The 26706-nt window shown below is 40.4% G+C and overlaps 1 protein-coding gene across 1 annotated transcript in view; it reads left to right on the top strand.

The window, feature by feature from the left end:
• Nucleotides 1-26706, top strand: part of EDIL3 (EGF like repeats and discoidin domains 3) — a 198283-nt gene that overhangs the window by 84684 nt on the left and 86893 nt on the right. The window contains exons 5-6 of the mRNA XM_044446122.1: nt 3587-3700; nt 14971-15152. Of these exons, the coding sequence (XP_044302057.1) occupies nt 3587-3700; nt 14971-15152 (296 nt within the window). The remainder of the gene's footprint in view (nt 1-3586; nt 3701-14970; nt 15153-26706) is intronic.

Here is a 26706-nt window from a genome sequence, read left to right as displayed (position 1 = left end):
GTTAATTGCTGTGCACTGCATTGCTATAATCTCTTGCAAAGTGTACTGGGGATAATTATCAGAAGTCAGGAAATAGATCTTTAAAATATATATGATGTCATCCATGCAACTATGCAACTAGATTAGCATAAAGTCTGACAAAAACCAAAGAATACTACTCTGGGATTAGTTGGCAGTTCCAGCCCCAGCTTTTGGAGGACTTATGAGCAAAGCAGTCTCAGTGGCTCCCACCCTCACCAAGCCTACCTTCTCATAGCCATAGTCACCAACAGGTGTCATTCCTCATCCTCTTTCTCACTGTTGCTACCACTTGCTTGTCTAGTAGGCAGAGGCCGCAGTGAGAGGCAGGCACACGACTGGGCCAACTCAGTAAAGAGGAGCTACAAGTCCAGAGTTCAGTTGTGGACTTGCTCAGTTGTGTGCCTTCCGCAGGTGCCCAGCGGGTTTATGCTTGATGCTGGCCCTCCTAGTTGCATGCTAGGAAATGAGGATAATTTGGCAGAAGGTTATGCAGTACCCACTTGCCTTGTTTTTTGAGACAGTACACAGTCCTTTCTCCAGCAAGATGTGCAAGGACAGAAAGCAGGGTGAGACTTGGAGAAATAATTTGTTTCATTTAGATTCACTAGGAACTGAACCAATGCACATATTTCTTCATAAATGTTGCAAAGAACTTGAGATAGGAAAAAAATTGGGAGAAAGCAAAACTGGCACATTGGATTATTTGGGCAACGGGCTTTCTTTGGGTGCTTAGTTTGTAAAAGGCTAGGTCTTGAAGTCAATTGAAGCCAAATTGTGGATATTACCTACTGGTCAGAGAAAGCAGAACTGTCAAAATGCAATGTACTCTTCAGGCAGAAGAAAATCATCTTCCTCTGGTGGTATTTCCTGCCTTGAACAGCTAAATACAGTGGGCAGTATCTAGTGATGCTAGCAGGACATATTGCTGGTGCAACAGGAGGCTGGCAGAAGTGCCACAATGGGACAGAAGCAAAATTTTGCAATGGGCCTTGCAGAAGGGACATGTCCCACTGTGGAAATAACAGTTTCTGCCTGTTTCCAGGATAGCTTTTGGAATCGCCAGTTCTTACTGTGTAGGCAGTGGGTCCTGCATGTATACCAGAAATGGCAAGAGTGCAGCTGAAACACTGGACACAGCCCAGTATTCTTCAAGGCTACTAGGTAACACCGCAATTTGACTTCATTCATTTTTTAACCTAAAAATAATATCAAGCTTGCCAAAGACTGTCATGTCTTGTTTTACTTCTGCTTTCTGCCTACCTATAAAACTTTGTTTTACCCAACACAAATGACAGACCTGAGCTACAGCTGGCATTTGTACTTTAAGAAATGGGATTGTGTATTGCTTCTTTGTCCCAGAATGCTGTGTGTAATCTGCTACCTGATGCACCTACTAGGGCCATTCAATTTCCAGTCTTCATCCTGATACTGAGTCTAAGGGACAGACTTAATGGCAGTACCCTATAACTGAATCTTTCTGCCTATTTGGCATCCCCTCTCCTACCTCCTGCTTCTTGTATCTTGGAGAACTCACACGCTTGCACTTTTTGTGGCCTTTTTCATTCTGAATAAAGGTATCATCCAACTTCTTTTAACACCCCTATCGACCGACAGACTAGCATGGCTATGCTTTGTTTTTGTTTTTAGGATGGGATCTGTTGCAACTTACTTCACTAATGCCTGTCAAATGTTACCATGGGTATTATGGGACTACTTTAGGAAACTGACGAGACTGTGATCAGCAGCTGGCGACCAAGTTTACTTCCACAAGAAATCTCTGCTGCCTTAGAATATTTGCTTTTTTCCTTTTGTAGACTTATGTATTCTTACAGTGTTGGAGTATTTCTCTAATAAGGACTGGTACCATGTTGACTCTCACTAATATAATATCTTTGTTGCTCTTTTCAAAAACAGAAATAATTTAAAAATCATCTGTCAAGGTAGTGGTTATATATAAACAGTCAATTATGTTTATAAGGTTCAAGGGAGATGATGGGAATTGTTGCCCTGAAGGCATACTTTGAAAGTGTGAAATTGCATGAGAAATACATTAATGGAATTACTAAGATTTCTATCCCAGTGTATATTAAAGGCAATTAGAAATGGTGGACTGGGGAAAAATGTTAAGTCTCACCATATCATTTAGTAAAGTTTTAATTTTCAACCAATAAAGGGTTCATACCCTTTGGGAAAGATCGTCTTCTTGTAGACTCAGTTGCTTCTGATGATACATTTTACTTATAGGAATGTGTCACTCCTATTTTAAAATACCACTTTCATTAAGAAAATTGAACCCTTTGAAGAATTTCATACTACTTCTACCTGTTGAATATAAAAAAAACACCTTATACTGACCCACTTCCAGGATTTTCAGCATTTCTGTTAAAACCTGCCTTCATCATAGGGGGGCTCATTTTCAACAAACAATGGATGTGAGGTAAAGTTGACTGAGTTCGGGCTCTTCTAGCACAGTCATGTTGAAGAAATAGCTATATTTTTCTGAGCAATGTGTGGTCCAAAGGATTAATTTCTGTCAATGTTAGCTGGAGGACAGGAGGTGGTAGGAGAGAAGGAGATTCCATTCCTGAAAGTGAAGGCACACTTTCAAGTTCTTTCCATTTTAAAGTTTCATGCAACCTGTCTGTTAAACACCATGATACAACTAGGCAAACTAACTGATGCCATCAATTATACCATTTTGGTATTATATTGTATGGAGTGTAATGTCTGACCTTCTGAAACAGTCAAGTACTTGTTTGTTCCAGTTATTGCTTATAATTTAGTGCTCATAAAAGTGAGCCAGACAAAGTTAAGCCTTCTTAAGTCACATCAATTTATATTTGAGAGAGTTCATTATATAGCAAAGTCTACCACTGAAACCAGTGCAGATGTTGAAATCCCACAGCTGGGGTATATTGTACCGTCTTTTTATTCATGAAATATTTTCTGGCCCTTAATTATGTACTGCAGAAAGAGTAGTCTATAGCCTATCCAGATTTGAAAAACTGCTTGTGCACTTTTTACTGAAAATATATTTGCTCACCATACATAGCCTGTACCATGGGTCCTCAGACTCGGCCCAGGGGCTGGATCCAGCCAGCCATGGCCATTTATCCGGCCCGCCTCAGAGGCTTTCAATGTGCCACGCTCGCCACGCATGCCCGCCACCGCCTGCCTCACCCCTCGCATGGGGGCTTGCTCACGAGGAGATCGTTTTGGACTCGTTTGGAGAAAACAATCTCCAAGTGAGCAAGCCGCTGCATCGCGGTGCATGCATCGCCTCCCCTCTCCACCTGTGCCCGCTGGTGCCTTGCCACCCCCGCATGCCCCACCCCCACCTCAGTGCCCGCACACCCTGGCCCCGCTCCTGCGCCGGCCCATGCACCCCGCCAGCAACACCATTCCGACCTGTGCCCAGCACCAGCACCTTTCGCCTGGCCCCCTGGGGGAAAAGTTTGAGGACCCTTGGTCCATATCATCTCACCAAGTACCTGACTTCTTATTCCAACAGTGGAAACATCTTCTTGCTTAATAGTCTAATGTTGTACCTGGGCATTCCCCACAGATGTGAATGAATGTGAAGCTGAACCCTGCAGGAATGGAGGCATTTGCACAGACCTTGTAGCTAACTATTCCTGTGAGTGTCCAGGCGAATTCATGGGAAGAAACTGCCAGTACAGTAAGTATAGTTTTACAATGTCTGAATTGAAAGTCCACATTTGGTATAGCAAATTAACTGTATTTATTTGTTTATTGCACTTATATGCCACACCCCTTAGCCAGAAGGCTCTCTGGGAGGCTTACATACTGCAACTTTAGAACACTAACTTAAAACAATTCATGTGAACATTAAGATAATTCACAGTCAACAGATAATAAACAATAAACACAATTGATTAATAATAAAGCCATTTAAAACAATCATTCCATAAGCTAGGATGCCACACCTACTAAGGATTCATAAGGCAGAAATTTATTTAAATGAAGCTAGTATACAATTGGCCAAGCTGATGCTGCATCCTCTAGCCAGAGCTTTGATCAATTCCTAGGCCATGAAATGCTTTGTTCAGAGCTGCCCTCATCCTAAGGCTGCCCCCATCTTGCAACTAAGCCACATGAGGGATCAAAGAATTCTTTCCATTCCATTCCTTATTGTTTTTCCTATGCATTTTGCCATGCAAAACATTCCTTGTGAATTCTGATTTAAATACACAGTGTTTAAAATAATCATTTCCAGAAATGGAACATGCACCATTTTCACAGCTTCTAGTCCTTTCAGTACAGTGGCAATTTTTGTCTCTACTACTTTGAACTCAAAATAAAAGGAAAGGAATACATATAAATAAATAAGTGTGGTCTGCTTTTGTGTGTGTGTGCTTTTACTGCTAAAATGTTGTGTTTGCTCAGTTTTTATGAGCCCCTTTACAGCAAAGTTATCAGAGCGACTGATAAGAAGCATAAAACCATTTAAAACGATTAATGATGCAGCGTTCAGAGGCTTCTGGGCACCAAATGGTCTTCACCTCCCCAGTCTTCACATTCTGCATTTATGCCAGATGGCCATTTTCATCTGCATAGCAGTGCTGTTTCACAGAGCAAGCCAAAAGGCTGACGCCGCTTCGGGCTGGCTCTTATCCTGGCCTTCCCACTTTCCTTTCCTCCCCACCTCCTGAAACAGCTCCCTCACCCTCTTTTGAAAGTTGCTTCCTGACCTCAGGGCACAGCTGGCATGGCTCTTTCTGTACTGGCTGCCAGACTGTGAGGGAGTGGGAGTGGAGCTCTCATTCCCAGCTCCATTGCTTCCTTGGAGGTGACTACCTGACTTGGAGTACTGACCTTGGAGCGAGAACTCTGAACCATCCTGTGGCCCCTCAGACAATGTGGAGGATTGTTTCCTAAAGCCTACATCCAATCCAACATCTAGAAATATGTATGTCAGAGTAGAATAGTTAAATCTTTCTTTGCATACATGTATACAGTGGTGTCCTTCCATGAGCAAAACAGATCCACTGCAAATTGAACGCCCTCTCTATGTTGTCCCTTCTCAAACAGATACACATATTTATGAGTTCTGCCTTCCAGAATAAACGGAGAGCATGCAGGGAGGAGGAGGAGAAAGTAAGTTCTTGTTGCCTGACCAAATTCCACTCGATTAATGGTGGATTAACCCCTACACACAGTGATTTCGGTGGATTAGCCAATATCCAGCTCTCTGCACAGTGTCTGTAATACACTGTGCAGATTGTTCACATGTTTCCTGGAAAACTTGTTTCATTACCATGCATTACTTAACCACTCTTAATTCTTAGGCTATGTTATGGTGCATAAATGATATGGTGGATAGGGATTTAATGTCAGCACTGCCTACAAAACATTGAAATACCTCCATTTAGAGAGCCAGCTATATCTCCCTTAAGCACTTTGGCACAATTTGCTTGAATTTTAGCATTCATTTGTGAGCTATAAACATAAACTCATGGTAGTACAGTCCATATTAAAATGCTGGCTCCTAGTCGTATTACAACATTATTCTTGTGAACTATAGCACTAAACTAAAAGGGCACCTGCTTTCTTTCACAAGAGTTTACCATGTCATAACACCTAATTATGTCGTTACACATTGCAATTACAAATCCTAATTGCATCATTGCACATATTTACAATAATTATGTAACTAAAAGCTGTCACACTAATTATGTAAATCTATGATTACTGATTATACCTACTGCCGGTTAAACCAAGATTTTCTCGGTACTGTCTCAGAATCCTTAACATACTGGTACAGATCATGGGAAAAGATGTTTTAAAAAATTGCAGACATCCAATTCAGTTCTTGGTCCTAGACACATTTTTGTTGTGCTGTTTGTTTGCTTATCTCTTTTTTCTTTGAAGTTAACTTCAATTCAAGTTATTCTCGAATTTCCCAGGAGGGTCTTTTCAAAGCATGATAATAGTTCATTCTCCAAAAAGCTTATAAATATATAGAACTATTCAGTCATATACATAAAAACTGTACATGATTATGGAGACAATATGGAGACAAGAAATTGCCTTCGTGTGTTGCTAATCCATTTAAGTTGATGGTGATGAATTTGCGCATCCCTGGCCTCTTAAGTTTTGCAAATAGCAACCATGGGTTGTGGCAAGTAGGCATGTAGCATCATAACTTTGTGGATGGGGGTGTGAACTAATCTATGTCTGAACATCATTTCTCATTGTCAATCTGCTCTCATGAAGCTGCTTTTTGCCACTGAAGTTAAAGCATATATGTACCCCAATTTTCACTGGAGAAATTGTATGGAGGAGAAGAGTTAGACTCTCCTTCCATCAGTGCCAGGCCCTGATCTGGAATAACTTCACATACCCATGCACAGCTACCCTTTGCAGATTTCAGAGCTGGGTAAAGATCCATGCATTCTCCATCCTCATCTAATGTGGTTCTTTGATGGCACCACTGCAGATGTGTCCTCTCCTCCAGTACAGCATTCCCATGCTATCAGTCAGGGGCATGTGGCTCTGGGGTGCATAACTACAAGCCTGAAGGCCAAGTTTGCCCACCTGAGGTCACAACTGGCTGTTTTCCAGCCCCAGAACCTTTCTCACAACTACTGAGCAGTGGCCCAGCTTTTGTGCAGCATTTCCCCTATTCCTTCCTAAGGTTTGGTTACCAGCAATAAGAGAGTTAAACTCAAATGTGCTGATATTTTTTGTTTTTTAGACCCATCCCTTTGGCTTTTGGCCCTGGTCCTTTTGCTTTTGGCTCCAAATGCCACTGGAATTCTCTCCCTCCACCACCACCACCCAAAAAAAGAAAAGCCTTCTCTAGAACAGAATTTGACCTTCAGGCTCAGAGGGTTTGGCACTCCTGTTTAAATGTACAGCCTCCTTTATTCATAAGTGGACAGGCTCTGTAATAAAATCTTTTAATATGACATACAAAAGCCAAAGAATCATTTAATAGAAATGTTTCTTCCTCAGAAAGCTGTTGTTTTATATTGTTTTGTTTTTAAAAGCCTTAATGAAATTGAAGGCAAAAGTTTTGTGGCTTCAAGATGGTATGTTGTTGTTGTTAGTTGTGAAGACGTGTCCGACCCATCGTGACCCCATGAACAACATTCCTCCAGGCCTTCCTGTCCTCCATCATCCCAACGCTGTTTAAGTGAGCAAGCAGTCTCTGTCTGTGCACCAGTAGGAGGCTGTAGAATACTGTGGAATTAAAGAGGGTTGTATACTTTCAAGTAGTCTAAGGAATTCTTTTTTGAATAATGACAAGTATGAAACTGGCATGTTAGATGGTTCTAGTTCTCAGGCACTAAAAAGTTATGCTAGTTATTGATGTCTGTTTAATACTAGAGCAAAACATTCAGAAGTGGGATGGCACAGCTACTTTCTAAAAGGGGACTGTCCATTCTACCAGCTCATTCTCAGCTCATTCTGTTGGAGCTATAGCCCATAAGACCCTAAACCAGGGGTCTCAAACTCAACTTACCTGGGGGCCGCTGGAAGTAGAGTCTGGGTGAGGCTGGGCCGCATCAAGTATTCCACCACCACGGTGGTGGTGGGCCGCTCATCCGGAGGCCGGCCCGGGCGCCACCGGCGCTTTGAAGGCCGCAGGGCCCCTCCCCCGTGCCCCACCCATCCCGGCAATTGGCCCACGAGTTTGAGACCCCTGCTAAACTATTGGTTTTGTATTTCAGTAAGAATAATAGCTTTGGATTATAGAGGTAAAAATATTTAGAGCATTTAGTGGGTCTCATTCAGGAGGATTTAAGCTAATACTATAACTCCCAAAGCATTCTGCCAACATTCAGTGAGGTTCTTGACTGTTCCAACACAATCTGTTTCTGCTGTCTTTATTCTGACAAAATATTGGGAAACCATCTTATGCATTTGAGTATTCCTGCAGTAATGCCAGTTTCATAATGGACTCAAAGACAAGGGCTTTCTTTTCCCCAAAACATCATCCCATATAGCCCATTGCATTCAGCTGAACTTGCTCCCAGTCAGCTGGGTACAGGACTTTGCAAATAAAGTCACATATGACATTTTCAAAAACTAAATTGAAAATATGTTTGTTCACAGCATTTCTAAAAGCCGGGATGGTGAGTGCTAATTGTAGTTCCTCAGGAGGCACATTCCATGGTTTAGAAATAATTCAGGAGAAAGTCCTTTCATGTGTAGTGGTCCCATGGGCCTCTGTGGGCAGCGGTGTCCTTGAAAGACCCTTTTCTGTGAGTAACCAGACAGTTTCCTTTGATAGCCAGGTCTTAAACCATTTCAAGCTTTAAAGGTGCCTGGAAAGGAATTGGCAACCAAAACAAATATTCAAGAAGTATGGTCCCAATACCAGCATTTCACACCAGTTCAGGCTTCCAGATCCTCTTCAGGGGTAGCCGTCTAGAGCACATTGCACTAGTTGGAACTAAGCACAGGGGACCAAAGGTTGAGATGGAGCTGGGGACATTTACTGCAATGAGATGCCAGGGTTGCTTTCTAGAAAGGGAGTTGTAGGCTTATGGCTGAAATAGTACCAGGCAGGATGGTAACCTCCATGCAAAGGGCCTGACTCGCCATTAATAAGTGCAGAAAAGAGTAGTGCAGTGCACTGAAGAGTCCCACGGCCTGTGGCATTTGGGGCTGGGGCTGGGTTGAATATCCCCACCATCAGTTGGCCTCCATGAAAATGAATGTGGATTTGAGAGGCATGTAGTCTTCTCCCTTCCTTGTAATGCCTGTTTGCCCGGCCTGCACACAGGCGTGGTAGGAATCAGTCAAGCCCCGTGAAATACCTCCATAAGTCAGTGGCTCTGATTGTCTGGATCAAGCACATGAGGTTCACTACCCAAGATATTTTGCCTCTGTTGACATTTTAGCTTTGCACCATTTCTTTCGCACTTTACTTCTGACCTTCTCTTGCTTACCTGAGAAGTATCTATCTTAATCATGTTGCTTTCCATTTAAAGTGTTCCTGCTTTGATCCTACAAACAATTGCATGCAGATTTCTGTAGTTCACGCCCATAGGACTTAACTGATTTCCATCTGGCACACAATTGCCAAAACTTTTTCATGCCAATACATATACTTAAAAAATAACAGACATTGTGATTTCAAAATGTATTTAAATTGGAGCAGTTTTCATGTAATTGTGCTTTCTGTAGTTTCTACGGCTCATTTTTAGCATTTTATATTAGCACTACATTCTTGATAGTTTCCAAAGACGTGTTCTATCTTGTCAGTTTTTCCTATGAAATTAGTCCAGCTGGTATGTTTTAAATGATCTTAGTAAAAGTGTCTTGTAGCTGAGAGCATTGATGTAATATTTTAGGAGATGTATTAGATGCTCTCAAATTTTAGAAAAGCAAAAAAAAAAAACCACTTTTAAGTATATACATGTGGAAGGCTAACATTCTGCACTTGAAAGAGAAGACATTTCCTCTCCATTAGAGCAATGTGGCTAAGGCAAGCTATTATCCATATCAAGTGCCTTCCAGCAATGTTAAATGCATTATATTTGATGATGCCTTGGGTAGGCTGGTTGCAGTAATGCGAATGACCTTTCTGTTGACAATATAACTAAAACTATGTGGCAAGGCAAGTATTGCAGCTTGCATTAAGGGACCAAAATGCTTCTCCTGAAGCAGGGCAAAAATATGACTATCATTGTCAATTGTTGTATGCCAATGAAGCATATAAGGGGGAAAGAGCTATCTGAACAATATGCCCCTTGGCTACATGGCCTATTTATGTTAGACAGACAAGGAAGAATGTATGATCCATATCAGGCTGAGAACTTACAACCTTCCAGTCATGGTTGGAGTCCATCTGCCATGGCCAATCATCAGGGATGATGGAACCTGTATTCAGACAGTGTCTGGAGGGCCACTGGTTCTATACACTTTGACAGAAATCATATGCTTATAAGCAGCAGGACAAAATCAGTGCTGACTGCCTAACAATAAAAAGTTCCTTTGTCTTGTTTGTGTTGCCATTTCAACTCTACATTTTCAGAAGCATAAACTATCTTATCTTAAGACTCTTATCTATGAGAGACAAGCAGGGCATTTCTCAGTCCTGAAATTGCTAAAACTGCCATCTTAATCCCACTTATTGAGAGAACATAGGGTCTTGTTTCTGGGTAAATATATGTAAGGTTGCATTGTAAATCAGAGCTAGAAGGCTACAAAAATTGAGGAGCTTTCAAGTAAATCTGCTGAATATCAGACTGCATTTTGAACAAGAGCCATATGTTTCACAGAAGTGATGGGTCTACAGGTGGGATTTGGCTAGCACTACATCGGCATGGCCCTCTGGGCAATTGTGGGATGCTTCTAGTAGACAGTAGACATGAGATGCATCTGCAAACAGATGGCTACTGCTAACAAATGCCCCAACAAAAGGAAAATGTCCCTGCCAAATTCAGTGTCCTGTTTGCAAGTGCCAAATTTGAAGGGAGTCATTTTTGACAATATGGTGGGGGTGCTTTATTGAGGACTCTCAATTCATGTTGGCAGTAGCCCAGTGCTCCTTTTTCTCTTTTTGTTGCATTATCCCACTTAATTGTTTTAATTATGTGGATTGTATCTGAATTCTTTAATATTAGATTGTTAGCTGCCCCAAAGAACGGTGCATCAGCACTGACCCATCCATTTCTGAAACAGATGGAGATCCAGGAATGGCTTTACCAATGGCCTCTGCTGGAACATAGGAAGCATTTTAACCAGTATTCCTTCCCTCTGAAGCCCCTGTGATACTTGCAGTCAGATAGGGTCCCAACCCTCCAAGGCAGATATATGGAAGGAATCTACAAAATCTTGGTATCTGTCTAGACTTGCTTTAAAAATGTCATTGCAAAGTTCAAATGTGGGTTAGTATCTTTAGTCATTATGAGCATGCTTTGCAATGGTTTAGTCAGTGCCACCTAGAGAAAGAAAACGGACTCTTTTGTAACATTATTAGTATTATTAATTCCCCCCATTTGCTTCATTCAGTAGGGTGGAGGGATCTATGTTCAATTACCACTGAATATGTGCAGAAATGAAGTTGGACCAGTAATCCATGGCTGCCAACTGTTTAAATAGCTGTCAGTAAAATGGATTAGCTCTCTGAAATTGTTCCTGTAGTCATAATCATATAATTTTATAGTACCATAGTAATGAAGCAGCTTGAATAGTATCCGGCTTCTGCCTGAAGGAAGGGGAGATTCTGGTCTTTCCTCTTCTTTTGTGCAATAATGCTCATTCCCATCTCTGCGGAGAAGAGGTGCTAAGCTACAGATAAAGAAAGGCCAGTAATAGCCCATATACTTTCTGTTGGTTATAGATATGATCTGAAATAAACACACTTCTGCAGTGATCATTCAAAGGCTTCCATAACTGTTAGTAAGATGGCGCTCCCCCGCCCCTTCCTCATGCAAAGCACTTTCAAGAAAACAACTGCAAGGGAATGGCTGTGAGCTAAATTGCACATTGGGGAGTTTATGCATGAATCAGTATTAAGTACTGCAGTATTGGAGGTCATTTATAATCCCACTGTCAGGTTTTGTGTTCAATACCATTATTATGCTATAGTAAGCACAGCCAGGCATCTCGTTCCACAAAATGAGGTACTGGGAGGAGAAGAGGGCCACAGATGTCTATAGCAGATTTGCTTTCATATCCCTGCCATTTGAAATCTGTTTGTGCTGAACTGCTGATGACTTCTTGTGGAGCTCTGCTAACAGGATAAACGAGAGCAATACATTCAGAGTGCCACATCACCAAGAACGGCAAAGACCAGCCCTCTCCCCACCGCTGTGTGCTTTTCAACAAGATGCGCTACTCTTTTTGTACCCACTAGGGGACCATTTCAGCCATCATCATATGGCAGTCACCTTGTCACCAACATTAACTATGCTGCACCAGATAGAGGTGGTGAAACTGAGGAGGGGGCACATTATCTCTCTTATTGGAAGCTGTGCTTCATTTTTACACAACCGTTTGCCTCTTGAAGCTGCCCCTGGTTTCTGAGGAGCTTTCACTTCTGCTGTGTCTGGTCACAAGACCAAATCATAGTGCTTCATAAATAAACACTCCCTTTCTCCCCATAAACTTTGATTCCTTCATCTCATGTAGCAGCAAACCATTGTTTGTGCTGTTATCTGAACTGAACAAGCCAAGATTGCAAACCATGGTTTTAACTGGATACAATCCTGCTGAAATTTAAACATCCATCAGTTTGGAATTCTCTATTTCTGCATCAAGTATGGGGTTAGATGAGATTGCCCAATGAATCTAATGGGATCGCCACCCTGTTATGTTGGCAACATAAATCTCTATAGTCTTAAAGCAAGTCAAATAAAAATTTTCCCATGGAGGTTGCTTTAAATTGCTCTGAACTGCATTTTTCTCTATGACCAGCATGTGGACCTTTGTATCTTCAGTGCCTGTACATGACATGCCCCTGCTAATACTTTTATGAATGGTTGAAGTAACCGAAACAGCCTTCTGCTTAAGTCATAGCCTTTCTTTTCCTTTTCTTCTTTGCTTACCAAGTGTTGCTTTTGTTGACTAAGGAACTCTTTTCCCTCCAGAAGGCAGGACTAATTTTGAACTTCTTCAGACAGATATTTTTGCCTTCACTAAAGATAAGGGCAAAACTCTCGCAATAAGTTTTCTGCTTGTTGTTGGTATAAGCTGATAATTTCTGCAGGCACTGTTTGTGAACAATCCTGACTAGAATATTATAATTAAGCCTTCAACAAGCTGGATGTAAATGCATACATTTGATATTCTAATTTTAAAGTTAGAGTTTATTATCTAATGCTCTGATAATGTATAGATATAACTAATCACTTTTCAGCTATTTCTTATTTCTGAATTTGCATCAATACAAAAATATTGGCATATACGCATCAGTATTCCCTTTTATCCTCTTTCGGTCATTCTTTGGTGATGAAGTGGGTAGCCAGCCTGTGTCTATCCCAATCAACAAATGTATGTATACATGGCTTTTTGCAGTCCACAAGCATAGTAAACAAATAAATAGGTACAACAAAAATATATGGAATCATAAGCTCATCAAACATGTCCATAGCAAGCAAAAAAGTTATGACAGTAATTTATTTATTTATTTATTTAAAACTTTTCTATACTGTCCCATATTTATACTGTATGTCTTGGGATGGTTTTAAAGATAAGATTCCTAAGAGCAAACACCCCTAAAGTTCATGTACATTGAGCTAACAAAACTTTCACTGACTAATCCAAATCATGAAGCTACCTTTAACAGAAAGTACCTCAGCGTCAAAACATTATAACTTATCCAGTTAAATCCAAAATTTATCATTACCTTGCAGCAAGACAGCAGACTGTAGAGATGCATCAATCTCATCCAAAACTACCACTGGGTCACATTCAGGGGCTGGACTGGCCTTTGTAGTCAGTCAGGGCTCCAGCTTCTCAGGCCAGGTAGAGATCGGCCTGGTAGGTCAGGACAGCTCAACAGCCTCCAGCTACCTGAATGGGAGTGAAATTGCTTTCAATCCAAATATTTTGTCTTATCCAGTTTATGGATTTATTGCAAAAGTGCAGCTGGCAATCTACATAAACCTCTGCATTGGTATTCAAGCTGTCTGAAGTCTATCCATCTGAATGGGAATGAACAGTTAAGGTCTATACAAAGTGATTTAGAGTTGCTGGTTTGAGCATTTTTCTTCAGCTTCTGGGCAGCCTTTGACATAGCTTTCTTTGAATTAAATTGTGTTGGCCCAGTAAGATCCAAACAAAAACAAGACCCCACATAAATTGTGCTTGGAAACATTATATTTAAAACTGTACCCTAAGATTATATATCCTCTCTGCCAGTTCAGCATTTCAATCAAAACTGAATTATGTTTTCATTTTTTTTTTGTTTAAAAAAGTAGAGAGGGGATCTAACCATGAATCTTCTATATTATGTCCATTCTATAATGAAAAGCTTTTCATGGTACTTTTGGTGTAGGTGCATATGGAATTCCCCTTTTTTTAAAATAAAGCCACAGTCCTAACTTTTCAGATTCTTATCGTGCACCTGATGTGGAGTTGCTAGGAATCTATCACCATTACCTGATAGCTGAATGATACTCAGAGGAGCAGTACATTTTATTCATTTATTTATTTATACACAAAAACCAGCACTACCAAAATTCATTGCTATGATGGAGGTTTCATATTCAAAAATGGAGCAAAATTCCCAAATACATTTTCAGTGGAAGATTCTCTACTCGTGTTCCATTGAGAAAAGAGAATTGGCCATCTTTCCAGGCCTAGAGGAGTTTGAGTTATGTGGCATCTTTTTGTACTTGGCATTTTGCTTTGCAGGTCATGAGAGCCCAAGGTCATTGAAGGTGTGATCCTGTAGTCCTCAGTATTGCCTGGAGGACAGAGGTTTAGGATTATTTGGATCTTTAGCTGTGCACCCCTCACAACCAGTGCAAAGAACTCCCTGTACCAACCACTTCTTCAAGTTCAGAAATCATGCTCAGGAGGGCTCAGAGAACATGCTGGAGCGGCAGAAGTGGGGAGGGACAGAATCTGGGGCTGATGGCTTACACTGTTCTCCAAATGACACCCCAGCCCCTTCCCTCCCCCTTCACCATCTAGATATCAACAGGCATCTGGAGGAAATGCAGAGCATCAAGCACAGGGAGGCGGAGATTGCACCCTCTGTCAAGGGCAGAGGCCACAGGATTGTCCCAGAATGCCTCCAGAAGGCCAGATCAGCCCCACAACTAAGCCTGATTCCTTCATGTTATTATTGCCATTCCCAATTTAAAAACACACATTTCTGGTAGTGGTATTGTTGCTAAAGTGCTTTCAGAACTCAACCTCAAAGTGGTGGTGATCAATAAGTATGTGTTCTCAATAGTCTGATTTTTACCTTCTTTTTGTTTGTTCTCTCTCCCATCATCATGGCACCTCCTAACCTTGCAGAATGCTCTGGGCCTTTGGGGATTGAAGGAGGAATCATTTCAAACCAGCAGATTACTGCATCATCCACCCATCGGGCTCTTTTTGGGCTCCAGAAATGGTACCCCTACTATGCACGACTTAACAAGAAGGGCCTTGTAAATGCTTGGACTGCTGCAGAAAATGACAGATGGCCATGGATCCAGGTAACAGATGGGCTTGTGAGCGGGCGGGTAGAGAGAAGTCTCCTAGTGGTTGCTGCCAAAATCATTTAAGGAACTGATGAAGACAAATGGTAAACTACTATCCAGATTCTTATTTGCAACTTAAATTGAGGCCCTAGACATGTGAGGATTTTTTTTTTTAAATTGTGACTGCAACTCTGGGTCTTTTCAATGTTCAGTCATACTTGACTCCAGGAAAATCTTTTATGCTTGAATTGCCAGTTTGCAAAGATGTTTAACAATGAAACAGCTCTTTCTTTTCCTTACACTGTATCTTTGTTCATTAGTACTGTCATAACATCAATTTTACTACTCAAAACCAAAAACAAATAAAAGCCATCCATAGAACCCACCTGCAAAAAGTGAACAACTGATAGACAATGGCAAATTTTACTCAAAGTGGTTCTGTAGCTTGTATTTTATATGAGTCCCAGATACCTCTGAGAGTAGCTTCAGAAAGACTGCCTTTACACTATACAAACCACATTGATCATCATCCAGGTGCTAAAAGCTCCATTGGCACCTGAGACGAGGGTACCAAGGTAGATGCAGTTGTCTTTTTAAGCCCTTTTGTGCTTTTGTAAGTATGAATGGCCTCAGTTCAGTTTGAACTGTGAAATGTGCTCTGGCTGGGGAATCCCCTCCCCCCCCCCCGCAATTTTAACTTGTAATTTTATCCCAAGCCTGCCAATTTTACCACCTGCCTTCACATGGGTGCCCACACATGTGCATGCACACATAGGAGAGTTTTTAGAAAAGGAACATGTTTGCAGTGCCATCCGTGGAGGGTGTTCCCTTTTCTTAACCCCACTCACTCCGTTTTCAGGAACCTCATGGTGGGAAGAAGGATTCATGCTGTCCTCTCCAAGCACAATGTTCCCACTCCAAATAAGGTCCACACATGTACACTCAGTTTAAAAACAAAAAGAAAAGAGTGCAACAAAACAACCATAACAAAGGGACAAGCCTGAATTACATTCAGTGTGATTAGCATAATGCATGGTTTGCTGCTTAGTTTCTTTTGAAAGGGTGAGCCTTGAAGATGAAGGTGACCCTTGTACAGGCAGAACATATGGGGAGCAAACAGATTCCTCCATCATTAGGTAGCCCAGTGGTTACCCTGAGACAGATTCCTAGAGGACTACTGCTCCACCTACCCACCACCACCTGCACCCCAGTTTTATTTATCTCCAGTCTACCTCTGACTTTGTCTCCTAATGTAAACTTCAAAAGCACCATTTTTCCCTTCCTAGCTGAAGGGGATGCATAAATTGATCCAAAGGGTGCAAGAATTTCCACTCTTGGTTCCTATCTGAATAAGTATGAGCCAGTTGTCTCAAGGAATCAGCAAGCCATCAGCACCCAACGCAGCCTCGTTTCTCAGCTCCTTGAATGGGAATAGCTTTATTCTTTTCTTCTCCTGTCCAGGAATGACTGTGTACAAGCCAAAAAAAAGGAATCAAGTTTGTCTTTCAACTAGTGATGCAGGAGGCATCTTTACATAAATGCATGTGTGCATTTCAGCTGTGGATTAACCTGTTTTTTCATATTCCATGTGAACTTAACAGAGGAAGATAGCAAGCTGCCTTACAAAGAATGAGACTCTACCTCATACAGTATTGTCTGCACTGATTGGAAGTAGTTCCCTGGGATGAGCAGCCTATGGCCCTTCAGATGTTTTCATCAGTTCTAGCAAGCATAGCTAATGGTTAGGGATCATGAGTGTTGTAGATCAAAACACTGGAGGTTTCAGATAGGATGGTTTCCCAATCTAATGGTGAGATGCCAGGAGTTGGGCCAGCAGCCTACAATGAACCTTCCCCACATATCAGATGATGTGCGAAAGTTGTGTGTGGTGTACCTGCAGGTGGAGACACCTGATGGACTGCCCCTCCACTGTGAAGTGGGGATAGATTCCTGCTCTCAGCAAACTAGTACATTAGTTGCTTAGACATAGCTAGAGCTCTTCACTATAGTTTTCCCTGCTATTGTAGTTTACCTTTTTTTTTATGCAAGAGCATTCAGGCCTGTCAGCTCTCAGCCACATTTTGAAGTGGTACACTCCATGTTTCATATGGTGCTTGTGAGACCCAGGCCTCAGTGACATATGCCTGACAGATATTTGTCAAGAACTGTTCAGAGGAACAGAATGTCAGATGACTACAATTGCTGAGTTATTTTCATTGGAGTCAGTTTTTAACAAGGCACGTTATTTTCATACTTTCAACAGTCACAGTTTCACTTTTCTCATATACAAGTAATCCTTTTAGACATGAATAAACGAAAATAAATAATGTTTAGAAACCTTTGAGCATAAGGGAAATATGAAGCAAGCACAATATAATTTTGCAGTATCTCCTGAATACCTTGTGGCACCAAGGTATATGGCGTAAGGTGAAGGATGGCCCTCTTTATCAGTGTTGAAAGGTTGATAGGTTGATGAAAGTTTTTCCAGGTACAGGAAACTTATGAACCATTCAAACGGGATGATTTGGATGCTTGGACTTTTTTTATTTTCTCTCAAAATGAATTGTACACAGCATAGTTCATGTGCTTAGAAGCACAAAGGTCCAAACATGCCTTAAATACATGTCTTTTATTACTTGAATCAAGTAGTAAAGGACACATATTTTACTACATATCAGATTGAATTAATCAGATATTAGCATATTTAATGCATATCAGATTGATTTTCGCATTGATTTTACTTGGCAAAGTTGTTCTTCAAACTAATAACATATGAGTTGACAATTTTGCAATTCCAGTGTTTTGTGCTTCGATTTTCCCTTTACAGTGTACCAAAGTAAGTAACTCGCTTCAGAACACTTCATACAAATCCTTGATCTGAAACATTTATTAAGAACTTGGAAAGCATTTGTTTTAAATATCAAAATTTTATACCATGGCACTTAATAGATGAACCATATTAAGGTAGTAGCAGTGGTAGGAGAGTCATGGGGAGGAAACACCACATCCTAAACCCCATTGATTTGTGCTAATTTGATGGAAGTGTTTCCTTTTTTCATCCCTTGGGATTGTGTTATTTCCAGCCCTGTTTCATGCTGTGGGGGAGACACAGGATGTGGACCTTTGTCCATCCCAACTTGCTGCCACACAGCTCTTTTTTCTGACCGATGGACAGTGAACTATTACCAGAAGAGCAGAAGGTGGGAAGATTCACTGCCAGCCTGGGAGGACCACTGTAGGAAGATATCCATCACAGGGCATAATCTATAAAACCATCTAATAATAACCCCATCCTATGTGGTAATAATTACAGGTCAGGAGGCCTTTTCTTCTTGAGAGGAACTTTTGATGTCCTCCTTTTTTTCATCTAGATGGACCTTACCAGGTAGCATTCAGCAGGACATTGGATTGGTATAATTCATCATTGCTCATGTTTTAACTGTTCTTAGAATTATCAGTAATGTCATGCTGGATGTTTGATGGGATTATGTTGTTCTTTTAGTTTTAGGTGCTTTTAAATAATTGATGGCTTCATAGAATAAATGGGTGTTTTGATGTATTTTTTTTTAATGAGAATGGTTTAGTGTTGAAAAGCATCATACAAATAATTAACATAAATAAACCATGTATGTGTTATGGCCCCATTTTAGAATATGAACATGTATTCTTGGCATGATAGAGAATGGGACAGAGGGACAGAAGTCCCCTTCTTTCAAGAGTCACCAGATGGCAAGGAGGATGTGTCCCCTGTAGCATTAAAAATTGAGTAGAAGGCTTTTCTAAGCCTTGTATGATCACCCATGGTTCCCAAATTACTTAGGCTGTAATCACTTAAACACATTCACACTTAAATGAATTTTCAGGAACTTCTTGTTCTGTTTTCTTTTAGTAGATATGTACAGGATTGTATTGTTATCTCTAACCAGCCATGAAAGTCACAGATTCCCTATATATTCCTGCAGCCAGCTACTCCATCCACTTTGTGACTACTTTTACCTTTTTTCTTTTTTTTTTTATCCATAGTCGTGTAATAGTTGAATGGCATTTTCATAACTTTTCTAGGTACAAAGGTAGTATTTCTCTGAATACCGGGTGCTGAGGAAGTTGTACAACCTCCAATTTAGGCTTTTTAATTCCCCTCCAGGGGGGAATGGAATTAAAGGAGGAAACATGTGGAAAGAATAATTATCACACACATACCCTGTGCCTGGAGTGCTATAATTGTAGTCCACATCAAGGCTGTTCATGCTTCATGACTATGAAAAACAATCTCACCTATCCATGAATATGTGGTTGGTAATAGAACATTTTGTTTGGCCCTTGTGTCTTTCTATTCCCTAAGCAGTTTAAGGAATTTGATAGTGGGTTTGGTTTGCATATTATTACCACTTTGGATAAAGAATTCTGCCTATACTCTGTTCCTTTCCTAAAACAGAATACAGACTTTAAAATTTGAGGGAGGGAGGGAGGGAGGGAGGGAGGGAGGAAGGAAATGCTAAGCACTCAAGAGAAGTGTCTTGACATATCTGACATCTACTTTGCCTAAGGTTGTGGAAATCAGCAAAACTCAAGTTCATGGAGGGTCTCTCAGTGCTCCAGCTCAAAGTTTAGTGAGCGCATTTCTTCTTGCATGTAAGATTAATCACTAAGTACTTGTTGCACATTCAAAGGTACACACTCTTCTCCCATTGATTAAAGTGTGTTCATGTACACTTTTAAACAAGTACATGTTTTCATGCATGTATTCGTCATGTATACATTTTTCAAACATCCCTCCCACATGCCAAACACACACAAACAGCGTTGCAAGCTCAGGGCACTCAAGTCTAGACTGGAGATTGTAGTTGTGTTTGGACAGTGCAGGTTGCAAAAAGAAATGAACTGAGCAGAGTCTCTCCCACATCCCTCGCTGTGCTCTGGTTCCATGCTGAGAATAAAGAAATGTAGAAAACAAAACTGGACTAGCAGATGGACTTTTAAGCTGGATTTCAAGATACCTATATTTACCTCAGAGTAAACCCTGCTAAAGTCATGGGTCTCACTACTACACATCTAAGTTGGCAGATGTAGGACTGCACTGACAAGATAACTTCAGCAAGAGAAGCTTTCTTACTTATTAGATAAATAGGTAACAGTTAATAGCTTCTTACCTATTAGCTGATTAAATGACTCTAAGATGCAGTTGGTGCTGGAAGAAAATATTTGAGAGTACCATGATTTCCATGGGGGAACTGTGGAATAAAGCCTCTGCTTTTTGGAGAATGCAAATTTACTTGTCATTCAGTGAACTTTTAAATTGCAGCTTACTTCAAGTAGTATAGCTCCAGATAAGAGTTTCTAAAAGAAAACAAGCTGTAATTGGCCATGTTCCCCTTAAGTGTAATTGTCTATAGACCTCAAGCTATTCTGCTTGTGTGATCTATTATTATCAGCCACTGCTTTGTGTGATTTCTCTTCTTTTCCATCTGTTTTGGATTATGGAAGGAGGGAAGTTGCCCTAGCTCCTGGCAGGGTAGGCAGGGACAAAAAATAAAAATAAAAAATTTAAAGTACATTGCCATCACCCCATCCATCCATCTTATCTGTGCCAGAAATTCTCAGAGCATCCATGGTTTAGAATTAAGGACCAAAGCCTGCAGCCTCTCAATCAAGTCCAAACTTGGAACTTTGAAACTTCAGAGAGTAATAAAACCGAGCAGAAGTTTCTGAATTTAGTACTATAGCTTGCTTGCAAGGAAGTGTACAACCTTTGAAAGAGGTTTTAAATTTATTTACAATAAGGAAGGAAAGGAGGAAGAAAAGTCATGCAAAAACTAAAGCAAATGTGAGCTAAGTCTTCTTGGTCAATTCCTTGCTGGCTAAATAATTTTGTCAGGCTTTCAGGAGGGGAAGGGATAGAAAATGCTCAGAGCAGCAATATGGAATCGTAATGGCAAGAACCCTGGTCTGACCTTGAAGGGTCTTGAGGCTGCAACAGCCTCAGATAATGCATGCAAGAGGTAGAGTAACTGTGCATAGGCCTATCTTCCCATATGTAGTTTTTATTAGTAGCTGAAAGTAAATACAGGCAGTCCCCAGCTTATGAACAAGTTCCATTCCTGAGAAAACGGAAATTCATTTGCATGTACAGTTGGCTCTCCCCATTTGAGGGGGTTAAGGGTGTGGGATGCCTCCAAAAGTGGAAAAACTGTGAATATCTCTAGCCCCCACAAACTCACCAGCACCTCCTGCTTGCATCAAGGAAATGCTGGAGATATTTCCCTCTCCAGATGGGCAGGGCAAGAAGACCTGCTTTGGAGGTCCCCCTCACTCCCCTTTTACTTCCTCTCCCTCTGTGTGATGGTAAATTTCTTTAACTCAGTCTTTAAAAATGAATAGGCTTTATGGCAGTTTGTTCATAAGTATGGTTGTTCATAACTTGGACATTTGTAACCTGGGGACTGCTGTAAAACAATAAAAATAAATAAAATGGGTTTCTTGACAGTTATCAAATGAACGATTCCAGTAATGTGTATATAACAGATTCAGGAGCATGAGGCATGCCAACCAATAAGTATGTAAGTTATTTTTCTCCTAATGAACTGGATATTGAACTTACCTTTCTAATTTTCACTCCCAGCATGTAATTAGTATTGAAACTACAATGCTTGTAATTGGCTTGCGATTTAAAGGGTCAGTGACTATGTATTTAAAAGCAAATTAAACAGAGATTCAGCCATCCCTTACTTCAAAGGAGTCCTTATAGATTTACAGAATTAATAAAACAGCATCCATGTTAAGCACTTACTGCTTCATTAGGAACATTGGGAATGCTGCTTTAACTCAAGAGGCAAGAAACAATAAGCTTATCCCCTTTTCTTTTAATAACTGCTTGTTAGATATGATCACATTTGTCACTCACCTTATTGAAGCTTTGGCTGCCAGCTATGAATCAGCGCTGTTATCTCTGCTGTTTCCATTTTACCTTGGCTAATGTGACCTTTGGTTCTTAAAGCATTGTTTCTCAAAAGACAACAGAGATGCAACAAAGGGAAAATTTAGGGAGGCTGTAAAAAAATCAAAGAAAGTGGCATTTGCGTTTTGAAACGACAATCCCTTTGCATTTAGTGAAGTTTAATTTGGTCTAGATGTTTGGTGTGGCAGATGGAAATGTGCTTCTTCCAGGATCTGTTGGGACTGGGCAGGGCAGGGCAGCCACGGCCTCCACTTTATGGAGGATAATTTCCTATCTGAAGGTGTCCTTCTTAATGCCTAGGTGCCCAGTCCAAGTTTGGTGTAAATCAAAGGCAGAACCAAAACAGAGCTAGAAGAAAGACAGGCAGAGGCCTTGATCAACAGTTAGTAGTGGGCAGGGAACAGATCTCCTGTTTACAGTCTTTCTTGTTGTAGTGAAAGGTCTTGCATTTCTGTTTAAATTACAGAATTATTTAAAAATTTATATTCACATATGAATCAATGTGATTTTCTGTCTTCTTTGATCTCTTTTTTATAATATACTTCTTGTTTTGGAGATGTTCAGCAAGAACCCTAGAGCTGAGCCAATGGAATAGGTGATCAAGATGGAAACATAAGACACTGCCTTCTATCAAGTCACTCTTATTATCTTGTCTGCCTGTTCATAGCCCCACATAGAGTGCATTACAGAAATCCAAGCTAGAGATTACCAGGACATGGCTCCCAGTGGCAAGGCTCAATTCATCCAGTTAGGAACATAGGTGAGAAGTCAGCCAAAGCTGAAGAAAGGTGCTCCTGGTCACAGAGAAACCAGGGAGAGCTTGAGGTCCAGGTGTGCTCCTAAGCTATGAACCTTCTCCTTTAGGGGGTGTGCAACCTCATCCAGGTAGGTTGAAAAATTCCTAGTTGGAGTGCAGGAGTGCCCACAAGCAGGGCCTCTGTTTTATCTGGAGTCAGCTTCAGTTTATCGACCCTCAACCAGCCCATTACCAAGTTCAGGCACCAGTCCGGGACAGCCACTGCCTAACCTGATCGGATAAAAAAGTGAGGTAGAGCTAGGTGTCATCAGCTCCACATTTCATTCTACTTTCTACATGGTAATTATGGTTTGTTTTTTGTTTGTTTTTGAGGTATCTGAAATTTCCTGAAAAAATAGTTTTTTCTCAGCCAGTCCAAAAGTTCAGCAAAACTCTAGCATTCCTTACATGGAGCTGGAGAAGAATTTAGGGTGCTTTAACTAACTTCCTTCAACTCATTTGAAACAGGCTTTTATGAACCTTCAAAATCCATATGCAAGACAGATTCATGTTCAGTTCATCAGCATTTCTATGAGTTTAGCTTGTATTGGCACATGCCGCAGGAACATGGCCATTTACAGACATCTCTCTATCCAGCTGGCAGAGCAGAATTCAAAATAATATGCCCTGCTTAAGCTGCCTTCAGATACTTACTGGGGTAAACTCTACTGATCCCTAAGATTCCAGTGTGAGAAAGTGCATAATACTATCCTTCCTTTTTTCTCCATGTGAGCTATTGATATACCTACCATCCATTGTTTTAGAATATGAAGATCAAGTAGAAGATGGAAGGGAATCAGAATGGAACAATGGCAATTAATACCTGTTCTGTTAGAGACAGTAATTTTTGCATTGGATGTAGTTGAAGAGAATTTCTGGCTCCCAACACTTCCCCAATCCTGATTAAAGTTACATCCCTAAGGACAAATTATACCAAGTACATTAATTTACTGCTTAGCCTAATGATCCCATTTAACTTATCCCTGATGGAAAATTACAAATTTCATTTAGCAAGAGATTTAAGAAAAAACCTTATACATAGTCATAATTACAGGTTGAGAAAATATAAGTTCCTTCCTGATTAGATGAGAAAAAAAAGATAAGACATTTCAATTTAAGTATGTGGATACTTTCTTTCTTTCTTGCATTTGTTTGTTTGTTTTTCAGATTTCACCAGCATAGTATAACTTACATGATTTTCACTTATTCGGCTATTCATCCTAATTACAACAAAACAAAGCCTGTGTATATTTGCCAGCTTGTTGGTTGTAAAAGAGAGATGCTAAATATTATGTGCAGCTGGAAGTAGTTTTGCTAAAGAAATTTAAATTGGAGACTGGTTGGAATAAGCACACATCCTCCTGTTGCGAATAATATTCTTAGAAGTAAATAGGTTTTAATGACGAAGTGAAGAAATACAATAATATGACTGAAAGTCACATATAGGTCACAGCATCTGTATGGCAGCAAACTCCAATCTGGATTTTTTGCCTCTTTGTTTTGTCAGGCAATTTCCAATGCCAAAGAAACAAGCCATGTTTTAGTTCAAAAAGTGGCTTTCCTCTTCAGCTCAGAAATTGCTCCAGCTCAGCTGTAAGCATGGATAGAGATTGCTTCCCCAGGTTGCAACTATAATTGATAATGGTATATATTGACCATTGTGGTAATCCTGTGTAACAGTGGTTGCTGATTGATTGTTAGATGCATGCTTGCTCTTTGATATCCTGTGGGCTTGTTTATGTTACCAATTTAGCCTTTTAAGTAGAATCACCTGTGAATCTGTTGCAAAAATGTCTTGAAGCATTTTAGAGACTATGACTATTTGCAAATGAGGTTTTGTAGCACCATAATCCTACTTCAGTAACAGAATTTTATATGGGGTACAGACTTCATCAGACATCTGTCTTCTACAGTTACCTCTCCAGTGTTCTCCTACCATTTCTTCCACCGTCTTTCTTACTGCAGAATATTTGTTGGGAAAGAAGGCAGAAAAGCTGCACAATAGTTTCTTTTGGGAAGTGCTAGGGGCCCCCCATCTGGAAGCAATAGACAAATTTGAGCCCAGTGTTTACAGGGTATTTTCCTATCTACTTGCCTGTGCATATACCTGTCAAAGAATTGGAGATAAAATTCCTAGTCCTTTAGCCTGCTTTCTCTTCGCTTCGCTTCCACTTTTTTCTTTTCTAGTGAAGCTACCTTTCTGAAAGGTGTGAATCTAGGTAGATTCAAAACTCATTCCAAAACTCAAACTGTAAACAAATTAAATAGAAGAAAACCAATACAATCACTATATAACATAAAAATCATTTTCACCATCTCTCTCTGTCGTTCCAATTTCAGAATCAATCATTTAAACATTATGAATATAATTTAAAAAATAAATTGCCCACTCTTCTATTTTGATATCTTTGGCTTAAAAGTACAGATTATGTTAATCACAAGTTGTTTTTCTCAACTATTTAAATTTTTAAAGTAGCCTTGTGCTGCAATCTGAAACAAAAGATCTGTATTTACTGGTTGGGTAGGTATTAGTCAAACTTTTCTTCTACATTTTTCATTCTCCATATGGTCCTCTCAACTTGCTGTTAGCCCCACACTGAGGAAAAGAAAAAGAGCACATGTATGAAGCCAGGGGTGAACATGTGATGCTTGAGCTCACTGAAATTATTTGAATTCCTCCCTGAAGCTCCACTCACCACAACTGTATTTCCAAATGAGAGCAAGGTTTTTGTGTGGGAGGGCAGGGGGCAGCCTGGAAAAATGTGCATGTTTTAAAGTGTAATTTTTTCCTTATTGAAAAATCTGCATTTTCCCTGACTGCAGATGTAGAGAAATATTTCCCCATATTCAAATTAGCTTCTTTTCTATAGGCTAAAGTGTCAAAATGCTATTTTGGAGGAATATATGCATTTGCACAAATGTGCATTTTTGAACATGAATGCATTTTCTTCTCAAATTCATATTTGGGGTGGCAAATGAGACACATTTGCATCATTTGTGAATAAGAACACTACCCTCATAAATCCTAAGTATACAAATCCTGCATCAGAGAACCAATGGAGAAGAAAGGGTTCAGAAGCATCTTTCTTCCCATGTTGCTTTCCCATTGGAGATGACAGCCTTCGTGGCTGCTTTGCATAAAACTCGGAAAATGTTGGGTGGGGAAGCTACGCATGATTAATTCCATGTGTAGTTTGAATCAAAGCCTTGAATAATCTTGGTCAGGGCATCTGCACTGTGATATTTTTTACCCAGTAGGTGTTGGAGACAACAACAAAATCCTAATTACAATGCCAGGGGTCCTCTTGAGACTCATCAAGATCTCTTCTTCCCTCTGCTTTACCCCATATAACATGTTCCCAAACAAAGTGCTTTCAATTTTTAATGAGATGTATTGTTTTATATTCTTTACCAAGCAAAGAAAAATACAGATTTTGGTTTTTCTTTTTTATTACTTTAATTCACTTTGGATAAGGCTCATTAATTGTCAGGGTTGGGGAGGCGGGGTGGCTTCAGTTTTTGTTTTTGCAGTAGAAGCTTGAAAATTCTTAACTTTTCCTTTGTGTGTGTGTGTAGTAGCAGCAGCAGCAGCAGCAGCAGCAGCAGCAAGGAAAGTTGTAAGAGAACCTGAATGTGAGCAAATGTTTGCTCTCCATGTTCATTTGCGTTGGAGTTTTCATCTCCCTCTTGCCCCCCCCCCCAAAAAAATCAGGAGGGCAAGAAAAGTTCTTCCCCTTTCACTTATTTTACCCAGTCCTGGATTTAAAACTATGTGAATATAAAACTAATAAATGCCATGAGAGACAGAGACAACAATT

Source organism: Varanus komodoensis, unplaced genomic scaffold (genome assembly GCF_004798865.1).
Source record: "Varanus komodoensis strain SLA01 unplaced genomic scaffold, ASM479886v1 scaffold5, whole genome shotgun sequence".
Taxonomy (NCBI): domain Eukaryota; kingdom Metazoa; phylum Chordata; class Lepidosauria; order Squamata; family Varanidae; genus Varanus; species Varanus komodoensis.
This window is presented reverse-complemented; position numbering and strand designations above follow the sequence as displayed.